The 27,555-nt window shown below is 42.2% G+C and overlaps 2 protein-coding genes across 2 annotated transcripts; both read right to left on the bottom strand.

The window, feature by feature from the left end:
- Positions 1–694: 694 nt before the first annotated feature.
- On the bottom strand, positions 695–21,172 carry megf8 (multiple EGF-like-domains 8). The gene is made up of 44 exons (XM_023409349.2): positions 20,737–21,172; positions 19,834–20,023; positions 19,543–19,706; positions 19,238–19,447; positions 18,975–19,155; positions 18,605–18,693; positions 17,718–17,931; positions 17,445–17,628; positions 16,798–16,943; positions 16,599–16,709; positions 16,314–16,465; positions 16,028–16,129; positions 15,675–15,822; positions 15,133–15,296; positions 14,566–14,769; positions 13,781–13,978; positions 13,350–13,610; positions 13,111–13,229; positions 12,859–12,990; positions 12,459–12,572; positions 12,210–12,293; positions 11,580–11,819; positions 11,257–11,441; positions 10,832–11,045; positions 10,388–10,628; positions 10,150–10,282; positions 9,708–9,958; positions 9,237–9,347; positions 9,011–9,129; positions 8,637–8,874; positions 8,366–8,537; positions 8,023–8,186; positions 7,787–7,922; positions 7,459–7,690; positions 7,198–7,324; positions 6,901–7,111; positions 6,466–6,680; positions 6,175–6,370; positions 5,929–6,097; positions 5,616–5,808; positions 5,351–5,521; positions 5,064–5,194; positions 4,138–4,270; positions 695–3,960 (listed from the first exon to the last, which is right to left on the bottom strand). The coding sequence occupies exons 1-44, from the start codon at positions 20,758–20,760 to the stop codon at positions 2,461–2,463; spliced, it is 8,673 nt and encodes a 2,890-aa protein (XP_023265117.1). The 5' UTR covers positions 20,761–21,172; the 3' UTR covers positions 695–2,460.
- Positions 21,173–21,526: 354 nt separating this feature from the next.
- trim35-28 (tripartite motif containing 35-28) lies at positions 21,527–26,172 on the bottom strand. The gene is made up of 6 exons (XM_023409336.2): positions 25,531–26,172; positions 24,833–24,928; positions 23,989–24,219; positions 23,833–23,855; positions 23,607–23,725; positions 21,527–23,322 (listed from the first exon to the last, which is right to left on the bottom strand). Exons 1-6 carry the CDS (start codon positions 25,948–25,950, stop codon positions 22,787–22,789), a joined length of 1,425 nt encoding a protein of 474 aa, XP_023265104.1. The 5' UTR covers positions 25,951–26,172; the 3' UTR covers positions 21,527–22,786.
- Positions 26,173–27,555: the final 1,383 nt, after the last annotated feature.

Consider the following 27,555-nt stretch of genomic DNA (forward strand, 5'->3'; position numbering starts at 1 on the left):
GTTACACTGTCAGGCAATCATTCATATTTTAATTCATATCAACATTTAAACGAATCACCCCCAAGATTCTTAGGGCCCGAGATGATTAATATGTCTTGTTTTGTTTGTGCCACAGTCCAAAATCAATTGACTAATACTTTTATATATAATACTTATATAAAATATTTTTCCTCATGTTATTGGGAATAGCGGAATTGAGAGCTGTTTTATTTTTATTTGATTTTAAATTATATGGAAGTGGCTGAGATCTTTCCATAAGCTAGGGTTCCAGTTTCTGTAATGTGAGGATCTGCTGCTTTTCCTTTTTATTATTCTAATAATTGTAATTTATTTCTAGTAATTTTGAGGTTTTGGACTGTTGGTTGGACAAAACAAGCAGTGCAAAGGTGTCACTTTGACATTTACTTATCTATTACTATTTTTATATTGGTTTTATTTCAGTATATTTTTTATCATGTTTATCTATCATATACATCACTGTAATTACACACAAATACACTCTGCAAATACATTTGAGATTTTTCTAAAAATGGTAGTGATATTGTGTTTAAAAACATTTTAATTATCCAATTATCACAAATGAAATGTTAACATTGTGGCAGCATCTTTTGTGTTCACATCCCAGTTGAAAACATCTTGGTAGGTCCCAAGATGATCTTTTCTCCTGTACAAAACACACACACACACACACACATCTTGTTCCACAGACTTTATTTCATCCGACTCGGGACAGAGAATCTTAACACAATCTTCTGTACAACACTGTTCCCTTCTTTGAAAACAAACAAACAAACAAAAAACAAACAAACACAATAAATGTTATGTACAAAAATAAAGTATATTAAAAAAAAAAAAAAAAACACAAAGATACAAGACAAACAAAACAGTATTAATGCTTATTTGTGGAGGGCTGCTATAAATAGTGACAATATTCCATTGAGCTTTAGTTTGCTTCACTATGCTGAGTATTCAGTTCAAAACAAAACCTACCATGATTTTTTTTCATTTGATAAGAAGCCAGTAGCACCACTCTGAGGTCATCCATGACACTATGTGCCATCGGAGGCTGGACGACATCCACTCTTAGTGTTTCACATGAATAATGGGGCTCATTGCCTCCATGCAGTGCAAAAAGGAAAACAAATAGAAAACAAAAATTCTCATGTCAACACCAGCCAGTGAACAAGTCATTGTGTCTCATTATTCTGTCTCATTGCAAATAAAAATGCTGTCAAGTCTTTCCAAAATCTCTCACCAGGAGAACTTTCTAACAACTCTTTCCATTACCATTGTAACATTTTTCATATTGTATTTTTCTTTTTCCTTTTTTTACCACATCCAAAGTTTTTGATCAAATTGTAGCAATGATTGGCCAATACAGTCATCTAAGCAAGCAAGTTGCCTGAAGAAGAGAAAAAAAAAACAGTCCAGTAAAACTAGCAAAAGACCTACATACATTTCATGTCAAAAAGTAATCAAATGTTTTCATGGACGAGTTTGGTTGTTGTTAAATTAATATAGTGTCAGGAACTCAAGACTAATATTGAAAACATTATCCTTCATATTTTTTTTACAAAAACAATTTGTGAAACAAAATGTAAAATATGTCATTGTTATTATGTCCTTCAGGAGCTACACCACACATTAACACATGTAACAAGTGTAAGCCAGTTGACTCACAGACAAGGCAAGAAGTGAAGGCAGATGAGCAGAAAAACAAATAACAATGTAACATAGCAGGTGAATGAATATGCAAAAACATACCCAGGAGTCTGTTTAACATAAACATAATAGCTTACAAGCCTGCCATGTTTTGAGTTACAATTATAAATCACTCATGTCGACTATGATATAAAAAACATCTTGCAAGCAACTTTGACTTTTTTTATCCTGCGCTGAGCTGACAATCAAAATCTTGCACATTATGCTGAACCAATTTAAACAGTCTTTTGTTCTCAATGGCAATTTTGATTGTCACTTTTTGGGGGTATAAAGCACATGTTGGTTCCAAAGTGAGCGGATGTCTTTCTTAACACCTCTGTTGGTCAATGAGAAGACTTTGAACAGTCCAGCTTCAGTCTTTGTATGGGACTGACTGTCGAGTGTGCTCATACCTCTTTAGTGATCACAGACAGGATGCAACACTGTTTTCTTGATACATAAAGCAGTTGTAGTGCATTCTAGAGACAGCTGGCTTGGTCATGTGAAGCACTGAAATACAGTATAGCAATACATAATACAATAAAAGACACTTAATAATTCATTATACAGTGTATGTACAACTCTGTTCAAAATGCTCTTGTTAACTGACTCTGACATAACTCTTTCTTTTGGACTTTGTCTTTGCCTTGCGGCTATGTTTCTTTCAAAAAATTAATTTATTATATATCAAACAATTTACAGACTTAACCCATTTCTTTTATCCCTGTCTTATTTCATTTATATCTTTTGTTTGTTTCCCTACATAGCCATAGTGGTTAGGTGCTGATGCCCTAGCAGCCCCTTCCGCCCTGCTCCCGCCCCTGGGTGCCCCCCTCCACTGCCATGGCCACAGTATTCTTGCAAGTTCTGACGCAAAGTAACCAGTGCAGAGCCCAGACAGGCACGATTTGGAGCCAAGACACCCCCAGGGAGCTGGAAGAGAACAGTGGCCACCCCAGCCATGCCATCATCTGTGGGCTCCAGGGTGATGGGCCCCACCTTAAAGGTGGAATAGGAAAAACCCATGAGCTGAGAGAGGAACGGGTCAGAGCGGCAAAAATGCTGGTAGCCGCTGTATGTGGATGGATGGTGATGATGTGAGGCTGGAGTGCCAGCAGTGGTGCTGGCATAGTGGTGGGTGTTCAGGTAGTGCAGCGGCAGGTGCTGGCCACTATTGCCCCCTCCGCCCAGGGTGAGGTGATGGTGGTGGTGGGCTGTGGGACCGGAACCCGGGTCATGTTTGTAGGAGACAGCTCCTGCCCTGCCCCTCTGGCCCACCACCACTCCTCCTAACTTGCTTGTGCGGGCATGAGCAAGCGATACAGTGCTGCCCCCCACCCCTCCACCAGCTGAGGGCAGGTAGATGAGCTGAGGCTCCTCTGGCTCAAGGTATATAGTGAGTTTAGCAAAGGGTCTTGACGCCATCTTGGTCATCTCCTGAATATGGCGCCGCTGCTCCCGACGAAAGTCCAGGAACTGCTTAACCTTCCACAAGAGGACACAGACAGACAGGAAGAGGAAAAAGCAGGAGAAGAAAACAGAGAAGAAGACAAAAAGATCGATGTGGGCTTGGTCCTGTCGCAGAAACAGCAGACCTTGGGACTCTCCCTGTCTCTCGCCAGTTCCCACACCTCTCAGAGCGATGTAGAAACGGCTGGATTTCAGGGAATGCACTTCATGGGGGAAAGTGATGACTACACGATCTCGAACAGCATGGACAATCAGCACTGTCTGTGGTTTCCACACAGTGATGTAGGTGATGAGTCCCTCAGCCCGTTCCTCCCTAATTTCTCTATCAGCTCCTGGAGGTTTTGCTTGCAGCTGCAGTGGGTTGTGGGAGAGCACGGGGCCCCCAAGACTGGATGAAGCATTGGCAAACACCTTAATAGGGGACGGAGGTGAATCCTTATCTACCCCAGTTGCTGTTCCCCGGGTTACCGATTCCTCCTCAATCTTAATGGTGTGAATCCCCGAGTACCGATCCACATCCACAATGAAGGTGTCATGAGAGTTGGACACATACACCTCCACCTCACCAAAGGTAACATCAATGGTGACCCGAATGTCAACATTGGTGAACTTTGGCTGGGCTGCAAAGAACACTGTGCGCCCCTTGGGCAGGTTGCGAATGGTGGGATGATGGAAGCAGTTGGTCTGGGATGTCGGGTCAAAGCAGCACTCAGTATCCACGTTGAACTGACGGTAGCACTGACGCCCATTCACCGGTGTGCCATTGAAGGAGTCTTTGCACTTGGCACACTAAATGGAAGAGCAAAAGAAATACAATTTGAGCAAAATCCTGTAATGAATAGAACATGGTCACCTGTTTTTTTCTCTGTTTTAATTACTGATTTAATCAACGCAGATAAAGAAAAAAGTAAAAAATATTGTGACATTCTTCTGCTATATAAGAAATCATTTCTAACGTGTGCATACCTGTTGCCTGTAGCAGTCTTTCCGGTCACTCTGAGGGCTGCTCAGACAGGACGAGGTCTCTGTGTTGTTTTGGCAGGGGCAACCTGTGCCATCATGTTCATTACATGTGTCTGCATGGCCATTGCACTGACACCTGCAATGAAGAGGAAAAAGTTCAAACACATGAGTAGAAATCCAAACAGTAAAGAGGAGAACATCCAAATACTACAAAAGGAGAGAATCTGAACATTGAAAAGGAGAAATTGTTACTTGACAAAAGACGCTCTTTTGAAGTTACTTGCCAACTACTTTATGGGCGACGGCCATATTGACTCTTTGGTCAACCCCAAAAACTCGAACACCACAAAACTTCCTGTTTCTGCCTCTCAACACATTATGACATGTACACTCTTATGCAGGCAGCTATTTTGGCAACTGAATAAAATGCAAACAGTGTGGAGATATTAGTTGTACCTATAATTAATATCTGGAACTGAACAAAAATCTAAGTACTTGAAGACGAGAATCTCCAAACAGTAAAGAGGAGAAAGTGTGTTGCTTCTGAAAATATTAAGCATTGATTTTTTTTTATTTATCTAATTTATAGCCATGAGGAGATTTCCATCTCATTACTAGCATATTTTCTGCTGTAAGACAAGACAGAAAAAACTGCCTTTGATGACACGGTAAATTAAAAGAAGAATCGATATTTAGTAGTACAACATGCACTAAGCATTGTATGTTGATGTAGATTAGATCTGATAGGCCTGGTATTGTGTGTACCAAAATAATGGCAATTGTGGACACTGCCAAAACACACAGTATGAAGACCTTTTTAAAAAAAAAAACAAAAAAAAAAAACATTTTAAAACCTAAGTTTATTATATATAACATGTTTTGTCACAGTATGGGAATCCATTGACACATGAATAGCAAATGTAACTCACTTGTCACACTTCCCCTGCAGCAGGAAGTAGCCACTGAGGCAGCTGTCACATTTGTCCCCCACACTGTTATTCTGGCAGTTCACACACATGGCATTCTCTTCTGTTGGACCCTCCGACACCCAGTCCTGAATCTGATGAAGAGAAAAAGAGATAGACTCTGAAACTTAAAAAGGAGTTAAAATAAAGGCAGTGCTCGAGATAGAAAAAAAAAAACCTATGCATGCTCACTTGTGTATTTGCTGTTACTTAGAATCCAAATAATGGCCATGATTATTTCAGACACTTACTTTGTTGGGGTCCAGAGAGAAGAGCCGAGGGTTTTCAAGGGCCTTCTTATGTTCATCCCGGGACAGGCAGACAGCACTGTTTCCCCTGCAAAACTCTCGACAGGGACGACAAGTGCCGCCCCCCTTGGCAGAGCCCACGAACAGTGGCTTACACTTCTCACAGTGCTTACCCTAGAATTGGGGAAAGGAGAAATTAATACATACAAATGAATATGGAGAAAACTTTGCTCACAGTGTGTGGATGTGTATTACTATAAGCACTTACTATGGTGTTATTGTGGCACTCAAGACAAACATCTGGTTTGTTGACACCAGCACAGTTGCTGTGTTTGTTGCAGCTGCACTGAGAGGAGCAGTTATCCCCAACAAAGCCAAAGTGACACTGACAAACTCCTGGGGACACACATGTCCCATTCACACAGCCTTGTGCACAAACTGGCTCACACTGACCAGAAACACTGAAAAGAACAAAAACAAGAGGCGATTCGGGTAAAGTTGTCCAGTTACAATGAGAAGCCATGAAGTATTTTTTAACTATCCTATCCTATATACTATGTATTCAGGGCTCCTGATCTCACCTGCTGAGTATGTAACCCTGTTTGCAGGTGCAGTGGTATCCCTGGGGTAGGTCGTGGCAGTCCTGGGTGCTGTTGCAGTGGTGATGGCCATTAGCACACTCATCCTCCTCTGGACAGTGGAGAAAAGACCAGCTGCTGTTTCTCAGGGGGCAAACACCCTCACTCACCCCTGGGAGACATAAATGGAGGAAGGTGAGTGAGAATAACATTCAGCGTGAGTGAATCAGCTGAAAAAATATTACTCACCATCCAGTCCTCCTTGCAGGCAGCGTCCAGCTCCATTGCCCCCGCGAGTGGCACACCAGCCACACTGAGGCCTGGCAATGCACTGGGAGCACTGGGTGAGCTGGGAGCACTGGGGAGAGCAAGAGTCCCCCCCAGTAAGCAGACGACCACACTGACCTGCCTCACATCGCAGTGGCACGAAAGATGGGCTCATACACTGCAAGAGGGGGAGAGAGGTTAGCAGCATACGAACATGCTTTAAAAAAAATAACACACAAAATCCTCTGTAAAGATCAAGCACGGCAGTAATACCTGCTGCAGTGCCATGCTCCACACACAATGCTGCCAGCCCCCATCAGAGCCTCTCGAGCCCAGACAGAGGCTGCAGTTCTGGAGACTGTGACAAGGTGGAGGGCACGGCAGAGGGGGAGAAGACTCCACCTGCATGGGTGAGACATTGAGCAGGGCGTAGCTGAAACACGTCCAGTCATAGGTTGGGTTCACACTCAGGATGCGCCTCGTCTCCCCTGGAGAAATCACAACACAGACAACGTGTTTTAGAGCAACACTTCATGAAAATACTCTAAATCTCAGCGGTAACCTAGAGGGATATTTTATTTGAGGAGCACAATTATCTTCAAATTAATAATTAATCCATATCCTACTAGGTTTGGTGATCATGATTACAGAATCTTATCTATTTTCAGCTATGGACTGAAAATTGAAGAAAGCCACTATTGCCTGCACCTGTGCGTTTGAACTGGCGAGTCCACATGCATTTTCCAGAAGCAGTACACTTGGGGCAGTCAGAAGCCTCACAGCTGGTCTCAGTGCAGTTGCTGGACAGAAAGATCTCTCTCTGGTTGATCCGACAGTCATGTTCAGATGTGCAGCTAACAGAGCTGCTGATACAGGCCCCCTCTGGACAGTTTGTGCACCACTTACACTGAAGAGCAGGCTAAAAAAAAAAAAAAAAGATTTTAGTTGACAGACTGTCTCTATTTGAGCTAGTGATGGTGGTTGCATAGGTGTGTTGTATGTTACCTGTGATGGACTTGAGAACGTCTTAGGGTGTCGGGCCAGGCATTCACTGCAGGTCTTCAGTCTGCGACACTGGTCTGGCTGACGAGGGGTTGGGGAACAGGGAGACTGGCCAGTGAAACACCCCATTCTGATGGAGTGGGACAGAGTGTATAAGGTTGAATGCATTCTTACATTTACATTGCATTTTTGGATGCACATAACTTCAAACTCAAAAACAGGGGGCTATTTATCTACTGATTTGCCTTCAGCCAAATAAGTTACCTCTCAGCAGTATCAGAAGAAGCACAGCTTCCCCGACACCATACGCAGCTGCCTGTGGTGGTGTTGCAGGCCTCTGGTGTGGGCAGCAGGGCGCAAGGGTCCGAGGGCACAGTCAGGGTTAGGAGTCTGCCTAGTGTGACACCATTGAAGCCTCCTGACAGGAAGAGACGGCCACCCCAGCTTGTCATGGCAAGAGACACTGAACGATTTACTGGATCGCCTACAGCTGAGACTGAAGGAAAGAGATGAAAGGTGATTACATTATTATGGTATGGTAAATTATGATTTGACCATAACTGAAGCTGCAGGAAGATGTCAAGATGGTCACCTGGTTGTATCCAGTTGTTACAGTTGATTTGATACAGAGACACTGAGTTACTGTAGTCTTCTGCTTCCGTCCTTCCCCCGACAATGACCATGGTGTCTTTGATCAGAGCTGCAGCATGGAAGAAACGGGACAGGGGCTGCGGAGCAAAGAGATGATACAGCAAGAATAAATAAGTTATCTTTATTCACTGAACTGGACTAGACTGGACGGGACTGGTGATGTGGTCAGTTTCTTACCTTATTACCCTGCGAGGGGACCAGCAGAGACCAGGTGAGGTTGGGGTAGTATAGACTGTAGAGCTCGCCTGAGGGCTCCACTGTCTCCACATGAAAGCGGTAGCCTCCAAAAACATAGATGGCATCAGTCTGCTCATGGTAGACTGCCGAGTGGCCATATAAACCTGATTGAAGAAAAAAAAAAGTCAGTTTGCTATATCTCTGTTTGTGTTGTATATTTTTAGACATTTTCAAAATGTAATCCTGAATTTCTGTGCGAGGTAGACTAATAAATTAACTATTATGTTATGGAGTGAATCAAAAACTATATTACAACCCTTAAAAAACAAAAGGCCTCAAAAACCTGTAGGTGGTGTGCCAGTGTGTGGGGAAATGGTCCAGTTCCCAGAATAAGGGCTGAATTCCAGTAGATGATGGTTGAAGCCATTCTCTGGAGAGTAACCTCCGATCAACAGCACAGAGGAGTCTCGACGTACAGTTAGAGTGTGGCCTGCCACGGCAGGCAGCACTGAGCTCTGTCAGAGGAAGAAGAAAATGTAATTTGTAAGAGGTAGAAAAAGGAGATTTGAGATCTTCCAGATATTTTGTATTTCCACTTTTAATCCAATTCTAACCTTGTGTTCTCTCCAGACTAAACTGCTGAGATTGAGACTCCAGGTATCCATGGCAACACCATTTTGAGCGACACCGCCCACCACCAACATGAAGTTGTGAGTGGCAGCGTGGCCTCCAGTGCCAGACTCATGACTGGTCAGCAGTGCAGAGGCGTGGTGATAGCGAGGGCTAGGAGTCGAGCCTTCTTCCACAGAGCTTGTCAACATTTGGGTCCAACGATGCTCCAACACAGAGTATCTAAAATAAGCAGGGATTAAATGCATTATTATACACATAAAGACAGTACATGTCCCAGACACATACAGTACAATAAACCTTAAAGGTTTAATGACATTAATGCTACTCAGAATAGTCTCAGGTTACGTGCCCTTACCTGTAGACATTTCCCAGAATGCCCTCTGACAGAGACAGTCCTCCATACATCCAGAGATTGCCCTGTGGTCCAGATACCAGAGAGTGGCCCATCCTGTGGAGGAACCTGTGCGCCTGGTTCTGTGGAGCAACAGTACATATGAATGTGTTTTTGTGGGTGTGAAATTCATGAATTGAGCAACATTAAAACATTTTCTTTTCCCATTTATGTTATGTTGTGCCCCTACCTTTGTCAGTTGTGTGTCCAGCAGTGTTTCCCAGAGTAGACTGTTGGAGTCGCGAGGAACAGAGCAGTCTGAGCCAGCCCAGCTGTCTGAGCACACACACAGCCCCAAAGACTGAGACAAATAAAAAAATGATGGTTAGCAAACAGGAAAATTTGTTCTCTCTCTTTTTTCTTTTTTCAGAATTTTAAAATTCCTGAAGCATAACCTGAATTTTTTGCATTTATAACTGAATATTATTATGACTACATTACAACAATTCAAATGGTAGAGGATATAACTACAAAAAAATATTGTGTTATGGTATTCTAATACTAATCAATAAAATTTTATAATTATACAATACAATTTTCACATTTTATTCATTCATAAACACCTTCTAGTCCCAGAAATAAATTAACCCTGTGCACAAGGAAAAACTTGGAAAATAAAAGCAAATGTTAAATCCTTAATATAAATTGTCACAATACTTACTATATTACAAGCTCCTCTTCCTTCTGCTAATCCACAGTCCTGAGGGCACATGGGCCGATCACAGTGGGGTCCCCCATATCCTTGAGGGCACTGACAGAGCCCACTTTGGCACTGGGCTCCACCTGGACATATGGGTGACCCCTCTTCACCCTCATCAGAGCTCTGTTGACACCGCCGCACCCAGAAAGATGCATTAAAGCCTTGAGGTTTGCTTGAAGAGACATTGGCCTCAAAGTAGACTGAGATTACACCTGGTGGAAAAGAGAAAATACAATATTGTCAAAATGACTTAACACGATGTATGTTTTCGTGCCTACTTTAAATCAGTTATAATGAATACATAGATTAGGGTTACACTGTGAATAACGTACTTATTCGTGAATGAGTAGTTTAAGCTGTAAACCAATAATAAGTAATTTAAGTGTTTAAGTTTGAAGGATACCTGAGGTGGCCTCCACTGTGATTGGCTGAGTCCTTGTGGTACCACAAAATGCTCCAATTAGGTTATGATCTGAATGTACAACTCCATTGTTCAGAAAACGAGGAAGGCCATCAAACACATAGACATATGAGCTCTGCAAAATAAAGCATAGGTCATGTTAATGGAGACAGTTAAGGGAATACTGACATTTTATGTTTATGCTACAGCACAACTGACATATTCATTTGTTTGTACTCACTTTACAATGTGTATGGGAGTCTGGGTGTAGAGTGAGGGCTACAGGGGGACATGGCTGTCTGGGAAGACAAGGTGCCAGGTTCTCAGTCACAGACAGGACCCACAGGCAATGAGAAAGTCCTCCTTTCCCCTCTGTGCCACTTCGCCATCCCAGAGAAGAGGAGAGAGGTATGGTGGAAGATGAGGTGGAGGAGAGCAGCACAGAACGGCCCTGGCACTGGCGGTAGCACGTTCCGTTGTTCCTATTGGACAGAGAAAGTCATGATGAAAGAATGTGAAAATACAAAAAGCAACCAAAGCTATTTCTGTTTTCACATTTTGTACTTTTATCAGTATCTTACTATCATCTCCACTCCTTGATTTTGAGTTGTTTTTAATTAGTGTAGACACAAAATAAATAAAAACTGGACATTACCCTCAAAGTAAATGGTGAAGATCTCCTTACCTGGGGTCTCCGTAGTAACCAGGCAAGCAGGATTCACAGTGTGGTCCCTGAGTGTTATGGGTGCAGTAGCATTGGCCTGTCTGGTTGTGACAGTAGCCTCGGAGAGGATCGCCATGACCATTACACTCACAAGGAACACAGCCACCACCACCCGCCAGGGCAGAACCAAAGCTACCTGGACGGCAGTGCTCACAATGAGGCCCTGTGGTCCAATCTGAATGACAGAGGAAGAGGAAGAATGGCAACAAAGGAAATTTCAATCAATGCATTACCAATGCAGTTTCAGTTTTATTAATTGTGAGTAAGATTTCACTTCATAATTGTCCCAATGGGACAGTAAAGAGACCAGTTTTCTTGTCCTGGTTCGGGATTATTTAAAAAAAAAAAAAAAAAAAATGAATGAGACTCTTCTATTAAGATCTCACCCTGGCATTCGTCACAGATTCCTGGAGCAGTTATACAGGTGGAGTGGAAGTTGCAGCCACAGTCCACATCACATTCAACACCACTCAGGACCAGAGTGGCAGGGTCAGACGTCCAGCCCAGGGAACATTCACATTCAAACCGTGGGCTCCCGCTACATTGACCCTCACGACATTCATTGTAGCACCTATGGGAGGGGGAAATTGTGGTGGGTTTAAAAGATTTAAAAAAGCAATGCTGACGGCTAAATGGGAAAGGTGAAGAATAATTTTAGTTTAAGAGAGATGAAAAATGAATGAGCAGAGAAATACATGAAGACTCTTACGTCTGGTTGCAGTGCAATGTGCCATCCCCTGTGTACCCTCTCTCACAGTGGCACTCATAGGAGGTGGGAGTGTTGATGCAAGTGGCAAAGGGGTGACAGTTGTGGAGCCCTAGCCTGCATTCCTCGACATCGGGGCACGAGGGGTAGGACCAGATCGCATCTTGCTCTTCATCGTCCAAGTGCTCCAGCTCCATTTCCATTTCCAGCGGTCGAGGCGGAGCTGAAGTCTGCGGCTCAGGGCTAGAAGAGCAGGACAGGGAGATGTGAAGTTGGACAGGTAACCTATATCCATCTCTCCAACCATCCATTTTGCTATACCTCTAGGAGGAAGTTTTGGAGTAGTTTGCAGCCTAAAGTTGGTGATCATTCTAAGATACAGGAAGGTTTCAGAAAGCAAAATTCAGCCATCAAATATACTGAAGTAATTGTATTGTGAAGACCAAGTTAAGAACCTTTTGCCCTTTCAAGCACTGGACTATGACAAATAAATTCTGAACCTTTGGGAAACACTGAACCCACAATGTTTAGAGTACATCACCTTCATAACAAAAGCCATTGTCTTATAAGAAAGTCATATGCTTACACTTTACTGTCTGTCATGCCATGACACTTTCATAAGAGATAACATACTTGGCAGCCCGTGCTTCAGCCACAGCCACACTGCAGTTATACACTGAGGGATCATCCATTCCTGCCCAGTCTCCCCTTAAACATCTGAAAAGATGGAAAAACCGAATAAGCACAAGGAAATCCCAATAAAAACAATGACTGTTAACATATCAGCAATGTGTAATTCAAATCAGTGGTGTGTTGGCATTATATGTACTTTCTCTGTACAGTCTACTTGTTTAACAATTATTATACATTTGCCATACTTACTTTCCAATTGTGGGATTGTTGTAGTCACCACACCAGCCACACTGGAATGTTCGCAGGCAGTCTGTGCATGTGTTTAAAGCTGAACATTGCTTACACTGGGGAACCGAATGAACGCTGACAGGTAAGAGAATAAATAAATGATAATATTAGATTATTGATCTGTGGTTAATTGCAACTCCCTGACTGATAAAATATGCTAAATTTCTGTCTTGAAACTTCCAATTTTAAGATTTTGTCAGTTCTTTGTCTTGTTTTAGTCTGGTAGTAATGTGAGTGTACTGCTCCAAATGTTCAGGTTGAGTTCTAAAACTAACAGGAAAGCGTATGTGCAACTGCAAATAATGATCAACTCTAAGCTAAAAATACAATAAAAGGAGTTTAGAAAATGTCCTCATTTTACCTGTCGTACCAGTCTCTGCACTCTCCATAGGGATATTTTGTGAGGTAGGCAGCAAAATAGAAGCAGGCCTGGGCTGACTCACACCATGCACACTGGCTGGAGTTAGAAAGGCACTCACCACATGTCTTTCTCCTTTGCAAGACAAAAAGATGACCAGAGAGGGGAGGACAATCAGGGTGACTTGTAGGTTCTTGTGGGAATCCTGTATGTATTGAAATTACCCATGTTAAAAATATAGTTCTTCCAACTCACTGGTTGCAGACTCTAGGGCACCCCTTTGGGTCACGTATGGATCCATCTAGTCTCCCCCGTCGACTGCACTGGTAGTCACCTTTCTTGCTGGAGTTTATCTGCCACTCGCAGTAAGGGTCCTGCAGGCCAAAGTCAGCTTTGTGTGAGTCAGAAATAGAGTAGCTCCAAATTAAGCTATATAATATCAGCAGCAAAGTGACACAAGTCAAAATATAGATAAGATGTTATCTGTGTTGTACCTGAGTACAAGCAGAGCAGTCTCTGTACTCTTCACACAAGGTGCACTGCTGGGGTGCCAACAGCAGATGGCGCTGATCTTCTTCCTTGACTTCACCTTTCTCTCCCTCAGGGCAGGGTTCAAGGTCTGGGCCATCCCGCATCAGGCAGCGGGACAAAGATGGGCACCAGCCACAAGACTGGTCGGACAGACATGCCAGACAGGACATGTACCCTGAGCAAGAACCTGAGCGGTAGGGCTCCAAGAACAGGAAGGAGATTTCCTGGAAGGAGAGCAAGTTATTGGGAAGAGAGGATATGAGGTAAAAAAAAAAAAAAAAAAAAAGCACCAACTTAAAATTTTATTTATTTATTTTTTTACTTTCACTACTTATGCAGACTAAACATAGTTGCTGTTAGCTGTTGTGGAGAAGCACACTGTGCCAGTACTCACACTCCCTCCAGGCAATGTTCTGTTCCAGATCAGGGCCATCTCGCTGGTCTGTCCTGAACCCGAGTTATTAAGGTATCCTTCAGCCTGCACAAGGTAATGGTTGCCCCTGGTCAGGTTAGAGAACAGTCTACTCCCATCTGCGCGGGCCAGCAGCTTCAACTCTTTCTCCTGCTGGGCTGCCCAACGACCCACCAACTCCTACTCCGATAATTAAAAGATGCATAGAGGATCAGGAAGAAAGAGAAAGTGAGTTAAGCAAAAATGTCCATACTTAATTGCTGCTAATTTAATATACCTCTGTAATTTGATTTAAAATATAACTTGTATTTGTTGAACTGCCCTTTTTGAATTAAATTAGCATTCCGGAGATGTGCATAATGTAATATTCTATTATAAGACACTGATTTTAAATGAAAATTCATACATGATTCAATCTATTACAATAGTATTCCACAATCCATTACACTATTGGACGTGATTCATTTTTGGGGTCCAACACTTCAGCAGTAAAGTAAGGTAGATATCATTTATAGCATACACAGACCCAATCCAGGATACTGCAGATATACAGGGTGATGATTTGGAAGCCTGCCTTCCAACAGCAACAATGTCATCCCATGTGGGACTAAAATCACTAAACTGTCCAGTGAAAATTATATTATAAGACCTTGTTTACAGAAACAAATCTTATCAATACTTTCCAATTTTAGACAGGCAATTTATTTTTAAAAAAATTATTCAATTAAAAATCACAATTTGAAGTGCTGACGTGCACTTTCCCTCACCAGTTGGCTGGAGTTAGGCCCTGATGCCATTTGAGCCTCAAAGTGGAGCCTCTGGATGCGAGCCCACATGGAGACAGTCTCAGTGGGAGGAGGTGCCGGTGGGGGAGCCCCCCACAACGGGTGGATGAAGCCCCTGAACTGTAGGGCTACATCCATTTCTGTAGTGGGGCTAAGGATGATGTTGGTGCTGCGGAGGATGGAAACCTGGCGAAGGGGTGAGGAGGATGAAGGATAGAGGAGGATGGATGGAAGTGGAAACACATCAACAGAAGCACTATTCTCTACAAACTGTTCCACAAGTTTGACAAACTACTTAAAAAGGGAATCTTCTCTATGAGTGCATTGCAGAACAAACAAAGAGAAGTGAGCACTGGAGTCAACAGGTTAAAAAGCCAAGAGCACAAAGAAGGAATGAACAATAAAAGAGAAACAATTATAATTTCAAGGTGGAGAATTTCAAGTGTCAAAGCAATGTTGGAGGAAGGAAGGAGGGATAAGTATAAGCAGAGAGGGAAGTAGTTACAACCACAACTAGTACAGTTAGCACTTGAGATTCGGACTCCGTACCTTGTCAGGCTGGGAGTCGTTGCGGGGGTGCTGGAAGGTGAGCAGGTGCAGTCCTGGGACATAGTTCTCGGTGCGACAGGAGTGGAGGGAGGTTAGGAAAAGGGTACGCTCCCCCCACCAGCCGTACGCCCCTGAGATCTGGTCCACACGGCACGCACTTCGCTCTGTGAGACCGAGAGGGAGAGGTCAGCACACAAAAAACACATCTGACCTCTTAATATCTCATTATACAGCAGTTTGCTAAAGTGTACTACTGTACTGAAACAGATGTGATCTGTGACTTTTGTGTGACGTGTGTTCAGAAGGAGTAACAGCACATGACCTCACTGCACCAAAGGAAGTACGCGACTGGACAGGCAAGTCAAATCGTGGTCTGAGTAGCTTGTCCAATCTCAACTAGGTGTAGTCAGGTCCCAGTGCTCCATCTCTGAAACACGCCAAACATGAGTCTAGTCCTTCCCATGTCAACTCCCAACATCTTTTTATTTTTTCTCAGTGTGAAGCTTCTCTTCTGCCCTCCTTCCTCCCTCCCTGGGTCTCACCTGACACTGGTAGGCAGGACTCATTCTGAACACACCAGCCAAATTCACCAGGGGCACGAGCCAGAAAAGCTGGAGTGCCACTGAACACTAGACACGACTGGCAGTCAGACAGGAAGCGTGCCAGGCCCAGGCAACCAGTACTCCCACACTGTGAACACAAAACGGGGGTTACATATTGCAGTTGTAATCCTGACAGATGTTCATAAAGACACATGAAAGTGTAAAAATGTTTTGGGTATCTGATTATGTCTGAATGGATATAAATATAACATATATATAACATCATACATTTATATGCATCAGTCTAAAACAAAAGGTGTTTGTTGGTGTGGCTGTGCAGAGGGAAGTGTTACCGGATTAGTGGGTTGGTACTCCCGACAGCGGCCTTCACACCAGCTGCACTCTGGGTTCTTGAGGCACATACTTTCATCCAGTGCCTCAGCACAAACAGCGTCCTGGTAAGGCAACACACACACACAGGTATACACAATGATTTTGTTATCCCTAGTTACTCATGTTCAACACAATTATTTCTCCCCTTTCCATCAGTCTTTATACAGCTTGGGCAAATTTGCCAGTCTTCCCAATAATATGACTTCCTGTTGTCTTGTTTTGTGACATTATGATACCTTGACTCACCCTGTCACCTTGATCACTACTGACAAACAGTGGAACTTTGTAAGCCACCAGGTCTCCACGGGCAACACCACTGTAACCCCCAGCAACCAGCAGCACTCGTCCTTCCATCACTGTAGCAACATGTGAGTAACGCCCACGCACAGCATCCCCACCTTCAAAAGAAAGAAAGTTTTGTAGGTACTGTGTGTGCAGGGGTGCAAGTTATAACCGTTTATAAATGAAAACTGGGCTGTGTGTCTCCACGTGTGAGAGTTGTGACAGAAGATAAAGACTACAAGAACTCACGGAGTGACCATCTCTGCCCTGCAGACACCCATTGGTGACAGCCCAGATGGTAAAAGAAGATCTCCTCATCATAGCACTTCTCCTCTTGGTAGTGAATATGTACATTCCCTCCTGAGACAGAAAGGCAGAAAGCGAGGGGGATAAATATACAAAGGCCTGCACTGCATGGATTGTGTCTGCTAATTTTGTCAATGCTCACCATAGACCACCATGTAGTTTCCAATGACAGTGGCTGTGTGGAAAGCTCTCTCTCTGGGGCCCGTTGCTGGGAAACGGGAACGGAAGGATGTCCAAAACCTCCTGTCAACGTGGAACACGTCGGTGTTGTTCACCCTCACACTAAACCTTAGAAAAATATACAGCAAGGTTACTTTTAGTATCTATAAAGATCTTGTATATTTTTTGATTCACTTGTTGAATTATTCTTAAAATGCTCTTTCCACTTATTTTAATATTTAATTAATTTCTACTTTTGCTATTCTTATCTTTTTCTGTAGTGCTTAATTTAACATGATTTTCCACCTTATCTTATCTAATACAATGCGACAGATAGTTTATATTTGACTATATGTGAATAATAATAATAATAATAATAATAAATAACACAAGAAACATTACACAACCGCAGATCCCCAAACAAAAGTAACACACAAAACTAGACAGAAAACTGTTCCACTTCCTCCTTCAAAAACAGAAATAGAAAAGGGAATCTTTTCTATGAGTGCATTGCGGAACAAACTGAGTGGGTAATGTTAACACATGTCAGAGGCCTCATTTTCTCTCACTCCTCCTACTTGCTGTGTGTATCACTGTATCCAGCATACTCATACATGAAAGTGTGTCTACCTGGCAGTGGTGGGCCTATGGCCTCCGTAGACCAGCAGTGTCCTGGATGGGCTGTGGAATACCATGGAGTGGCCAGCAGTGGCCGGGGGTTTACCACCAGTAGGCTGAACTGTCTCCCACCGTCCAGAGCCACGCAGGCCGAACCGATACAGAGAAGAGGAAAACATATCCTCCTCAGTGCGACCTGGGAAATAAGAAGATTTATTTCTCAAGAGATACATTTATGCCAATTCAAAGACAGATTGCAAGGTTACAATGTAATGTGAAACCCACCTCCAAATACATAGAGATAATCATCTACTACAGCTGCAGCGTGATTGGCCAGTTTAGGAGAGCCACGTGTATTTGAAAAGCCAAGTTGTTGCCAGTCATCATGAAGAGGCCGGTACATCCAGACATCACTGGCAAGGGAGCCGTTGGCTAGCTCTCCTCCAAAGATAACCATGTTACCCATCCACTCTACTGCTGTGTGGGAATGACGAGCCACCTGACAGCACAGGAGAGTCAAAGAATGCAGGAAAGAAAGGAATAACATTGCAATGAAAAATAATAAATGGGAGCACTTATATTCATGTTGACTATGTTTACATATACACAATTAGAACAGGTAACTGGGAGAAGTCAGGAAACAGAAGAACACATTTACTTGCACTACAATAACCTGATTACTATAAAACCTGCATCTACACACTTGGTCAGTAACTCCATTTGGCATATTTTAAGTGCATTCATCATATGAAGCTTTAAGCTATGGAGTTTTGTTGCCATGGTATCTGGAAAGACAACACAGCAAGAAGACGTTTTATGAATAATCTACTGTTCAGCTATGGAATCCAACTTTGTGATACTTGTCTATTTCAGCTTGTTTATGCCAGACTTTGTGTTACAGTATTTCTTTTAATACTTGCTACAACTAATTTCGTTTCCTTTCATCCATCTGACAAGAAATAAAGTTTCTCCAGTAGAATTCTAGCTGTGTTGACAGGTTTCAAGCAAAACAGGTTTCTTGTTTAACTGATATTTTAAAGATCGGGTTACTGCAGCAGGCTGATCAGAACCAGGTCACTTGCATGCATTGAAACACAGTAAATGAAATGCAACAGCAAGAGGAGGCTAAAACAGCGTGTGTGTGTGTGTGCGTGTGTTCACAAACCACTTACAGGAGAGTGACCATAAGACCTGCTTTCCCATTGGTTGGATGTGAAATTGTATTTGATCAAGTCCCCGAGAGCTCTGTTCAGATCGAAACCTTCAGGAAAAGAAGTAATATTCAAAGATACACTATTGTCATTAATTATCAACAACACTATCAGATACTAGAGACAAGCAATATCAAAGTTGGTTAAAATCCAAAATAAAATAGAAATATTTCTGAAGTGATCAACATTGTTCCAAGTTAGAATTTAATAAATCTGCTGAAGAATGAAGGAATTAGCTAAATTAACATAATTAAATATTAGCTGTTTTCAGCATACCATTTACCATTCAGTAAAACAACATCAGAAGAAATAAGCAGTGTGTCACTCTCACCTCCAAACAAGTACATGGCTCCAGCAGAGGACAGATACACGCCACCAGAACCTGTCCTGGGAGGCGTGTAGGGGTTTCCCTCACTCACACGCCACCACTGCCCCACCCCGTTGTCATCATGGAGCCCAAGCTGGCAGCTGTGACCCAGGAAGCCTGGGTTACACAGACAGCGCTCTCCTTTCTGAGATAAAACATGGAGAAGAATAGTTAAAGAATAGTTAAAGATCAATAATCAGTTTTACTACTCTGTTCCCTACTCTTACCTTGTCACACTGGCCATTCACAGAACAGTCCTTAGAGCACAGAGGAGTTATACAAGCTGCTCCTCCCCAATCCTGATGGCATTGGCACTTTGATGAGGAGGAATCACAGCGACCATGACCACCACAGGCACCAGGGCACAAAGAGAAGGTGTAGGTTGCATTGAAGCCCAGGAGGTTGTAATTAGCATCACTGAAGAGATGAAGCAGCATCTGGAACAAGGACATTAAATAACAGACATAAAGGGAAGTTATTTGCCATAATTACAATCCTTAAGCTTCTCATTGGTCATGTCTTAATCGATTACCTTGCCAGACTTGGCTTCAATGGGTTGAGGCAGAGTGTTGCCACTCAGACTGGCTAGGAGAGGGCTCTGGTAGGAGTCACCATCATAAACAAACAGGTAATCATAGGTGCACTCTGTGTCCATGAAGGTGAAATTCAAGACAATGCGGTGACTGTTGCTGGGAGCTGGAAGATATAAATCAGGTGGTGAATATCAGCGTGATTTGTTATAAAACTGACTGTCAGTAGATTACACATTTCTCTTCAATAATTTTCCTATGCCTGAGACAATATATTATCTAAGTAATACTACCTTTGATAAGCCACTCGCAGTTCCCGTTGACAGAGTAGTTTCCTGGGCCATCTGTGACATAGCCTGGCGGTCCCCTCAACACCTGCCTGTGGCCCTTGCAGTCCCCTGTCTGGCAGACAGGAGACTTAACCAACAGCAGAAACACCAGGATATAGGAGACAGGGAGGGGAGAGGCCATCACTGGCACTGCCTGCATGATGGGAGGTAAAATGTGAGAGAGACTTATTTGGTGTGAGTTCTAACAGACACATCTGCACCAAAAATATGCAGCAATTTACATCACAGTTTGGGTCTACCACTTGCTCTACTACACAAGACAGAGGAACAATGCCAGCAGAATATACAGGAATGTTTCTAATGGTAATATGTATGTGGCCTGGTGGTCTCACAAACAACTTCGTGTGGCCTGTTTACATGGCCCATCTCACAAAGAGATTCCAGTTTAAGTCTGCGTAACCCCTCTGTAAACTGCAATGCCATTCACTCTGCACAACTGATTAGGGGTGGCAAAATTACAATGCTTGATGCACAGTGCGAGGCTCAAACACAGCCTCTGGAAAAAATATTCTGCTGGAGATAACGAGTGTTAGCCCTATGTACAGTAGCGTTAGCTCAGTATAACAGTCTCACAGATATAACAGTAACGTCAAACAAACTAAGGTATTCACACGTAGTGGTATGACTATACAAATAACGCTATATGCAAACATAGCCTTTACGAATTTCGTTTCTTACACCCAACCAGTTACATGATAAACCAACTAGTTTCAACAAGGGGCTCTCCGCAGGCTATCATAACAAAGCTATCGTAAGGGGTTGCTAAGCTAAGATAGCTAACCCAATACCGTTAACAGCCTGGGGCCGTTAGTCGTGTTGTTTGCAGATTTGCATTATCACACTCACCAGTTCCCGTCTCTTTAGCCCCATGGTAATTTACATTTTCGGTGACCCGTTTAACGCTAGCTACCACATGAGCCAACTTTTTGTTATCGAGTGCTCAAGACTGACAGCTAGCTAAGTTAGCTTGTAGCGTCTGATATGGAACAACCGCAGCAGGCAGCCGCTGACTGGGGCGATAACACGGTGCTTTGCTAGCTTGTTCGCTAACTAGCGGTAGCAGCTCTGCCAAATCCAGATGCGCAATCGTCAGCGGCTGCAGAATCTACCAGAATAAGTCAGTCTTGAGAGTAATTAATAATTATGTAATTAGTAAATTATGTTTCGAGAACTCATTGCTATGACCCAAGTAGGACATGCTGCTCGCTAACAACGAAGCCCTTTAACAGCATCGACGCGATTCCTGCGGTCCATCTCATGGACAGATGCTCGTTGTTTCTGTGTTTATGGCTGGCGAGCAGTAACCGGTGGTTGCCAACACAAAAGACAGTGGCATGTCCCACACTGCCATCCAGCGGAGATGGAAAACAACATTTAAACATCTGGACATAGACCACACAGAGACAATAATGTATTTATCATAATGCAAAAGAATAACAAATACAATTTGAGTACATGGTCAAAATAAATCAAAGTAACATTCACTCAAAATACTTGGTAACTTATAGTTTGTTGCATCAATGCAATCTAGGCTTGTTTTTTTCCCCATTTACTCGTGTCCCAAGTGCAGCATTTCCTTTAATCAGATTTATTCAAGAATAGTTTTATGTGGGTCTAATTAATGAAACAAAACAAATTTGATTTGAACATAATTTATTGAATAAGTGTTCATTTGGAGACAGTATATTCATTTTTCTGAACGTACAGATTCAGAGCAGTTGCAGTAGTATATCATTTTTCAAAGTGTTGCCTAAACTGTGCCTGCTCAGTATGACTACTTTCTGGTCTCACTGCAGTGAGTGATGAATAGCAACCCAAAACAATTATCATGAAACCAAAAAGAAAAAAACAGCACAGATTATTACAAAATTTGAGGATAATCAAAAAAAGCATATAAAAGTATAAACAATTAATTAAAGCACATATTAACAAATAACTATGACCTGGTATCATGGTCATAGTTATTTGTTAATATGTGTTAATATATACAAAGTTAATATAGCACTATATTCCCACAGACAGGTGTAACAAGAGAAGCAAGCAACTTAAATTATTACTTTCACACTCAGCTTTTTAGTTTTCTGTTTGTCTCTCAGATATTAAGAGCTTGGTCTCAAAGAGTTTCCTACAGCTCTATCACAAATCAATAGAGCATGTTTAATTCACCTTTCATTAGTATTGATCACCAGCATCAGGCACACTGCACATGTCCGTCTCTCCATCATAAAGTGGCAAAAGATCAGTCAACCCAGTTTCTTCAGCTTAGGCAGATCTTTTTAAAAAAAAAAAAAAAAAAAGGGTCTTCATTCTCTTTTGCTGACCCAGAGAAAGCCAGTCACGTCATTATTCAGAAAGACATTTCTCACCTAACTCATGGGTCATGCAGCTGCAAGGCTTTTATTAACATCAGAGGGTTTATCTATCCTTGCCTTTCTTCACTTGCTGCCTGCATGTTTTTACATATTATCCTCTAGTTACATTTCTGACATACTGTACTGTTGCAACATTTATTTCTGACATTAGTTTCTAATGCCAAATCTTAAAGTCACCCTCACAAAATTAATCTTTTCTTAAAATATTTTGTGAGAAGCTTTTAGCCAATGTACTGTCTTTTCTATTCCTATAGTAGGAATATCTGATTTTAGGATATTTTACATCCCATTTAACATTTTCTATCTTTATTAATTATCTTTCCCCAATTTATTATGGTTCATCTCGTCACTGGAAGATTTTAATATTTTATTTAATGTTCTAATTACAGTTAGAATTCATCCCAGTTTGATTGCTGAGTTTGTCATGCTTTTAAAAAGCTTTTCATTTGGAAAAGGTTATCATTCTTAATTTAAATTCTACAGGTTTAGGTAAACAAGCCATTGCTCTGCAGTATCCTGGCCCATTATGATGTGTGCACAGCCATTTTTCCCTGAGCCAGAATCATAGGTGTGCTATGGAGCCCAGGGCCAAAAATAGGAAAAATCCTTTCATTAAACTCGTGTTTTAAAGTGATCAGGTGCTTTGCTGTTCCACCATCCCAAAATGACACCTCCCCCTTATCCATGTTTAGCTTGATGCGAATTCTTTCTGGACGCTGCTGCACTTGAAGCTCTGAGCGCTCCTGTGTAAGGACAGTGTACACCCCTTTGCTGAGTCCTATGGACCACACACCACGGTTCGTAGAGACTGTGAACTTCTTTTTGCGGGCCACCGACTCTTTGCATACTCCCACAATCCACTTGGGGCTGTCACCAACAATGACATCCCATCTGTGTTTCCCGGAGGTGTAACCTTCAGCACCGAGGACAAAGATGCAGGGATCAAAGCGCTCTGGGTTTTCCGGGGTGGTCAGCAGCTCTGGGCTTTCCTTCACACTGGTCAGGTCAGGACTCAAGGACAGCCATGGAGTGGCTGTGTTTGGGTTCAGCACCACTGGATCTGCACACACAGGAAGAGATGCAACAGTGTCTTACTGCCTCTTAAATGATTTTGACAAAGTCTTTAATGTCTCATACAATGTTTTCAGAGTAACACTGCAGAATGCTGGTATTTTGTGCCAATTTTTTAAATCAGTTTTTCCTAGACTGATGTTTGAAGTATCCAACACAGTTTTAATGGACCCCAGTGAGTCAATAAGAAATACTTTGTTTCCAGTTCTGGTATAGATTCCCAGTTCTTAACACAAGTTACCATTCCCAACTCTCATTGTATAATTTACTCACAATATTTGACGTGGGCCTGCATATTCTCCCAGATTTTGAAGCTCAAAGCACCAACATGCTTGCTCATGTCCAGAAGAGAGTCATTAGGGAGGCAAGGGTCATCATGAGTCCACTGGGCTCTAGAGCAGAGATGGCAATATGTAAAAAGTTAACAAGAGACATCTGTACATCAACGAAATGCAGCACAGTATACGTGATTGCTACAGTGAGTTCTGCAGTTACTTACTGTCTTTTTAAATTCTGGAAATTCTAAAAAAATAAAGAGAGTGATTGAGATTAGTTTAACTAGTTTTTCTTGAAACATCTTGTAAAACACTTAAAACATCAGAGACAAAACAAAAAAAAAATCTTTGAACTGTAGAGTCAAGCTGCCTTCTCTTACCTTCAGGAGGGGTAGATCGTCGTTGCCCATCTCCTTCTTCAGAGTGTCGATGAGCTCTTTCAGAGCGACGATGTCCATGTTCGTGTTGGTAATCAGCTCCTGTATGGCAGCAAGCTTCTCCTCCTCCTCACTAGCCAGGGCTTTTAGACGCAGAGCTTCTTCTGTGACAAGCACTTCGTGGAGCCTCTGAAACTCTGCTTTGATCAGTGTCTCTGCCTGCCCAGCTTGATTCTGCGTTCAGCCAGAGAGAAAAGCTTACATACATTACCTAAATATTACAGTATATATACACATACTAAATAAGCTTGCACTGCCTCTTTGCTCTGTATAGAAAGTCCTGTTGCTCGAGCACCACCCATATACTGTGAAACTCTGGATCTCAATTAAATGCTCCTCTTCAGCAGGATAGGAAAAAAATATAATAACAGATCCATTGAACTACAATGAACTATTACTGACATGCAGGTGACTAAATTCTACATACTAAGTGTAATATGTAAATCCACAAAAATCCTTTAGATGATTTAATTCCCAGCATTATACAGTTTCTCTCGTCTGTACTTTTGATTTGTAATGTAATCTTGTGTCTTAAAAAAATTATTTTGGTTTTAGTAAAAGACTCTTCAGCAGGGCAGCTGTTCACAGACCGGCGATGTGAACTGGAGGTGTCTGCTTCAGGGGCTGTAGATGTCTTAAATTCAAAGGACCAGTTCTGCAGCTTGTCTAATAATAAACTCATTTAGTTATTATGTTTTTATATGTTTTTTATTAGTTTATTATTTGAGACCACTTTCCTAACAGACTTTTGACCCCACTCTAGACAAATGTAATATGCACACTTTACCTTGATGTAATCCACTGCGTTGCCGAGTTTATGTGTCATATTCTTATACGTTTCCACTTTCTTTTCAAAAATCCGGACTTTGAAGCTGAGCTCCTTCTGTAATGTGAAAGAACAGAGCATTAAATAACAATAAGCAAACAGCCTCATGTACATATGATCAGCTTGTATTCATACCATATTGCTGGTACTGGCTATTTCCTGCTTATCACCATTCACAAGACGTCTAACATTCCAACTCTACATACATAAACGTTGCTGCTAAACATGGACATTATAACACACCTACCAAATTATTATGTTGGAGAGAAATGGCCATGGGGTGAAAAGCGCAGGTGAAATTAACAACAATAACAATGGCTCACTTTGACCTGTTATTGAGCATTTTGACTCATTTACATGGGCTGTGCCATGTGCTGTTATAATATTATTAAATGTAATAAACCTAAAGTAACTGTGTGGTAATTCTGCAGTTATTATTATCAAACCCATGATATCAGGGGTCCAAGGTTACTGAAACCTGAGGATGAACCCGGGTCACCCCTGCCCGGGCTGCTGTCTGAATCGGTCTGAGGATACGGGTATATTTCATCTTAGGACTGCAGAGGAAAAGATTCTTGCAGCAGTTGTTAGGAATTACAGGAATGGTGGTGCCGACAAAGAAGAACAAAACGGCTGCAAAACTGGTCAGGGCACTTTACCTTACACTTTGGTGCTCCGTCTTTTAGTGGCAACAGCCTGTGCGTGCTGTGCAGAGTGACGCACTCCACGCACACTGGCTCCTCGTCCTTCTCACAGTACAGCTCCAGCGGCTTCAGGTGCAGGTTACAAGTGTCCTCACTGGGACGTTTATGGCTCGACCGCCAGTTAGTCTGTTTGAGGAAAGTCTCGCAGGCGCTGCTGAGTGCACGGTTGGAGATGGCCTGGCCTTCCTCAAACACCTCCCTGCACACGGGACACTTCTTATTGTACTGTAAACTTCTGTGTTGACACTCCCGACAGAAGCTGTGGCTGCAGGGCAGCAAAACAGGGTCCTGGAAAATGCCCTGACACACGGGGCAGGTCAGGTCCTGCTGGAGAGGCTGAGTGTCCTCCATATCCTCATCCATACTATCAGCCATGGCTTCACGGGCCCTCCTCGAGTTCTTCAAGCACTTTTGTTTTAGAGAAAACTCACAAACCGCACACAGACAAATAAACGCTCACCTGGCTCTGAGTGATATGTTTTCTTACACTAGCAAAAACTGAAAAATGAGTTTCGGGGACAAGCTGGAAAGGTAGAAACCCAACACACAGGACTATCACAGCGCGTACCGACTTCAGGCACACTCCTTTTCCGTGTTTTTGACACAGGCAGCAAACCTGACCAGTGCCTCTAACACTGCCCTCTAGTGGATATGGAGGTTGCAAAATAAATTACTTTGGTCATTTCTTCCCCAGCAAATGTGCATTTCTGCACCTCTCTTTGCACACCTGGCAGAGAGAAAAACACCCTCTCTGTTACAATGACGAAAGAAGATATATATCCAACTACCATTATACTACAACACTACACAAACCCACCATGGCACATATACTGATCAGTTATTTGTGATAATCTTATATTTTATTTACCGTGGACTGTATCTGAATAGACTCATACACGTTTTGAAAATTTCACGATTTGTGTAGATTTCTTAAATCTTTTTTATTTTCATTTTGTCTGATATTTTGTCAGTTTTCATACCCATGTCATTCAGCTGTAATGGGATTGAAACAGTGTATTTTGTGTCTGCACAGGATAGACCATGCCAGCTTGTATTCCTGTTTGTCACTGATAACACAACAGTCGTTGTATCATTATATTACATCATGAGAGCGTCAAGACGAATCTTTATCTTCCCTTTAATGCAGAGCCTTAGTTTATTTTTTGTTTGTTTGTTTTTTGTTTTTTTAATAAGAACTGCCTATTTAGATTTTTTTCTGGACTTTCTTACTTGCAAGTGAAGGAGCCAAAGCTTTCTGTTATCAGTGTCTCACTCCTGTTTGCTGCAGCTGCTGAGAGTTTAGATATTAGGTATCAGAGAGCAGAGTTGGACCCAGTTCTTGACAAGATGGGCTTCTGCTCCTGGTTAGGTATCCACTGTGAAGACTTTGTGCTATGAAACAAACAAACAAACAAACAAACAAACAAACCCTATTGCATAATTTGACACAAATATGAAAGCTACAGTGTGTCAGGACCTTTTTTTAATATCCCTTTCCCATGTTTTCAAATTTAATTTCTGTAGCTGTATATCCTCTTTTAAAAAGACTAATTCCTAGTCATCCCATTCAAGTCCACCCATACCACTGAATTAAGATCATACAAAAGTCATTTATTCAAAATGCCATTCTAAGGCTTCATGATGTGAGTATATCCAACAGATGGAGCCACCGTGCCAACATGAGACTGCAATGTGGCTCATGTGATCATCTCTACCACCAAGTTCACCATGGTGTAGGCTTTGTAGGCACTGTTGGCTGTTTGCTTTTTGTCTGTGTATCTGTCCTTTAAAGGATATTTTGCAACAATTTAAAACAGAAACCAAAACAATGTAGCGGCTTTGCTTGTCCATTAACATTGGCATATGTAGATGATAGCGACATAAATCCATTAGAACTCAGACAAAAGGACAGAAAAATATATAATAAATAATATTTGAGTTGGAATGACAGTTGCTTCAGGGGTTTACATATGGGTTTCT

Source organism: Seriola lalandi, unplaced genomic scaffold (genome assembly GCF_002814215.2).
Source record: "Seriola lalandi dorsalis isolate HSWRI2012SDOR001 ecotype SW California unplaced genomic scaffold, Sedor1 jcf7180002054390, whole genome shotgun sequence".
Classification (NCBI taxonomy): domain Eukaryota; kingdom Metazoa; phylum Chordata; class Actinopteri; order Carangiformes; family Carangidae; genus Seriola; species Seriola lalandi.

What these genes read in the sequence shown, in the direction of transcription:
- megf8 (XM_023409349.2), bottom strand. Translation starts at nt 20,760, where the DNA reads ATGGGGCTAAAGAGACGGGAACTG. An exon ending in GTCCTGCCTACCAGTGTCAG is followed by an intron (nt 15,297 to 15,674) that starts GTGAGACCCAGG and finishes TCGGTCTCACAG; the next exon opens with AGCGAAGTGCGTGCCGTGTG. An exon ending in GGCCTAACTCCAGCCAACTG is followed by an intron (nt 13,979 to 14,565) that starts GTGAGGGAAAGT and finishes TTATCGGAGTAG; the next exon opens with GAGTTGGTGGGTCGTTGGGC.
- trim35-28 (XM_023409336.2), bottom strand. Translation starts at nt 25,950, where the DNA reads ATGGCTGATAGTATGGATGAGGATATGGAGGACACTCAGCCTCTCCAG. An exon ending in ACGCAGTGGATTACATCAAG is followed by an intron (nt 24,220 to 24,832) that starts GTAAAGTGTGCA and finishes GGCTGAACGCAG; the next exon opens with AATCAAGCTGGGCAGGCAGA. An exon ending in TTCCAGAATTTAAAAAGACA is followed by an intron (nt 23,726 to 23,832) that starts GTAAGTAACTGC and finishes TCTCTGCTCTAG; the next exon opens with AGCCCAGTGGACTCATGATG.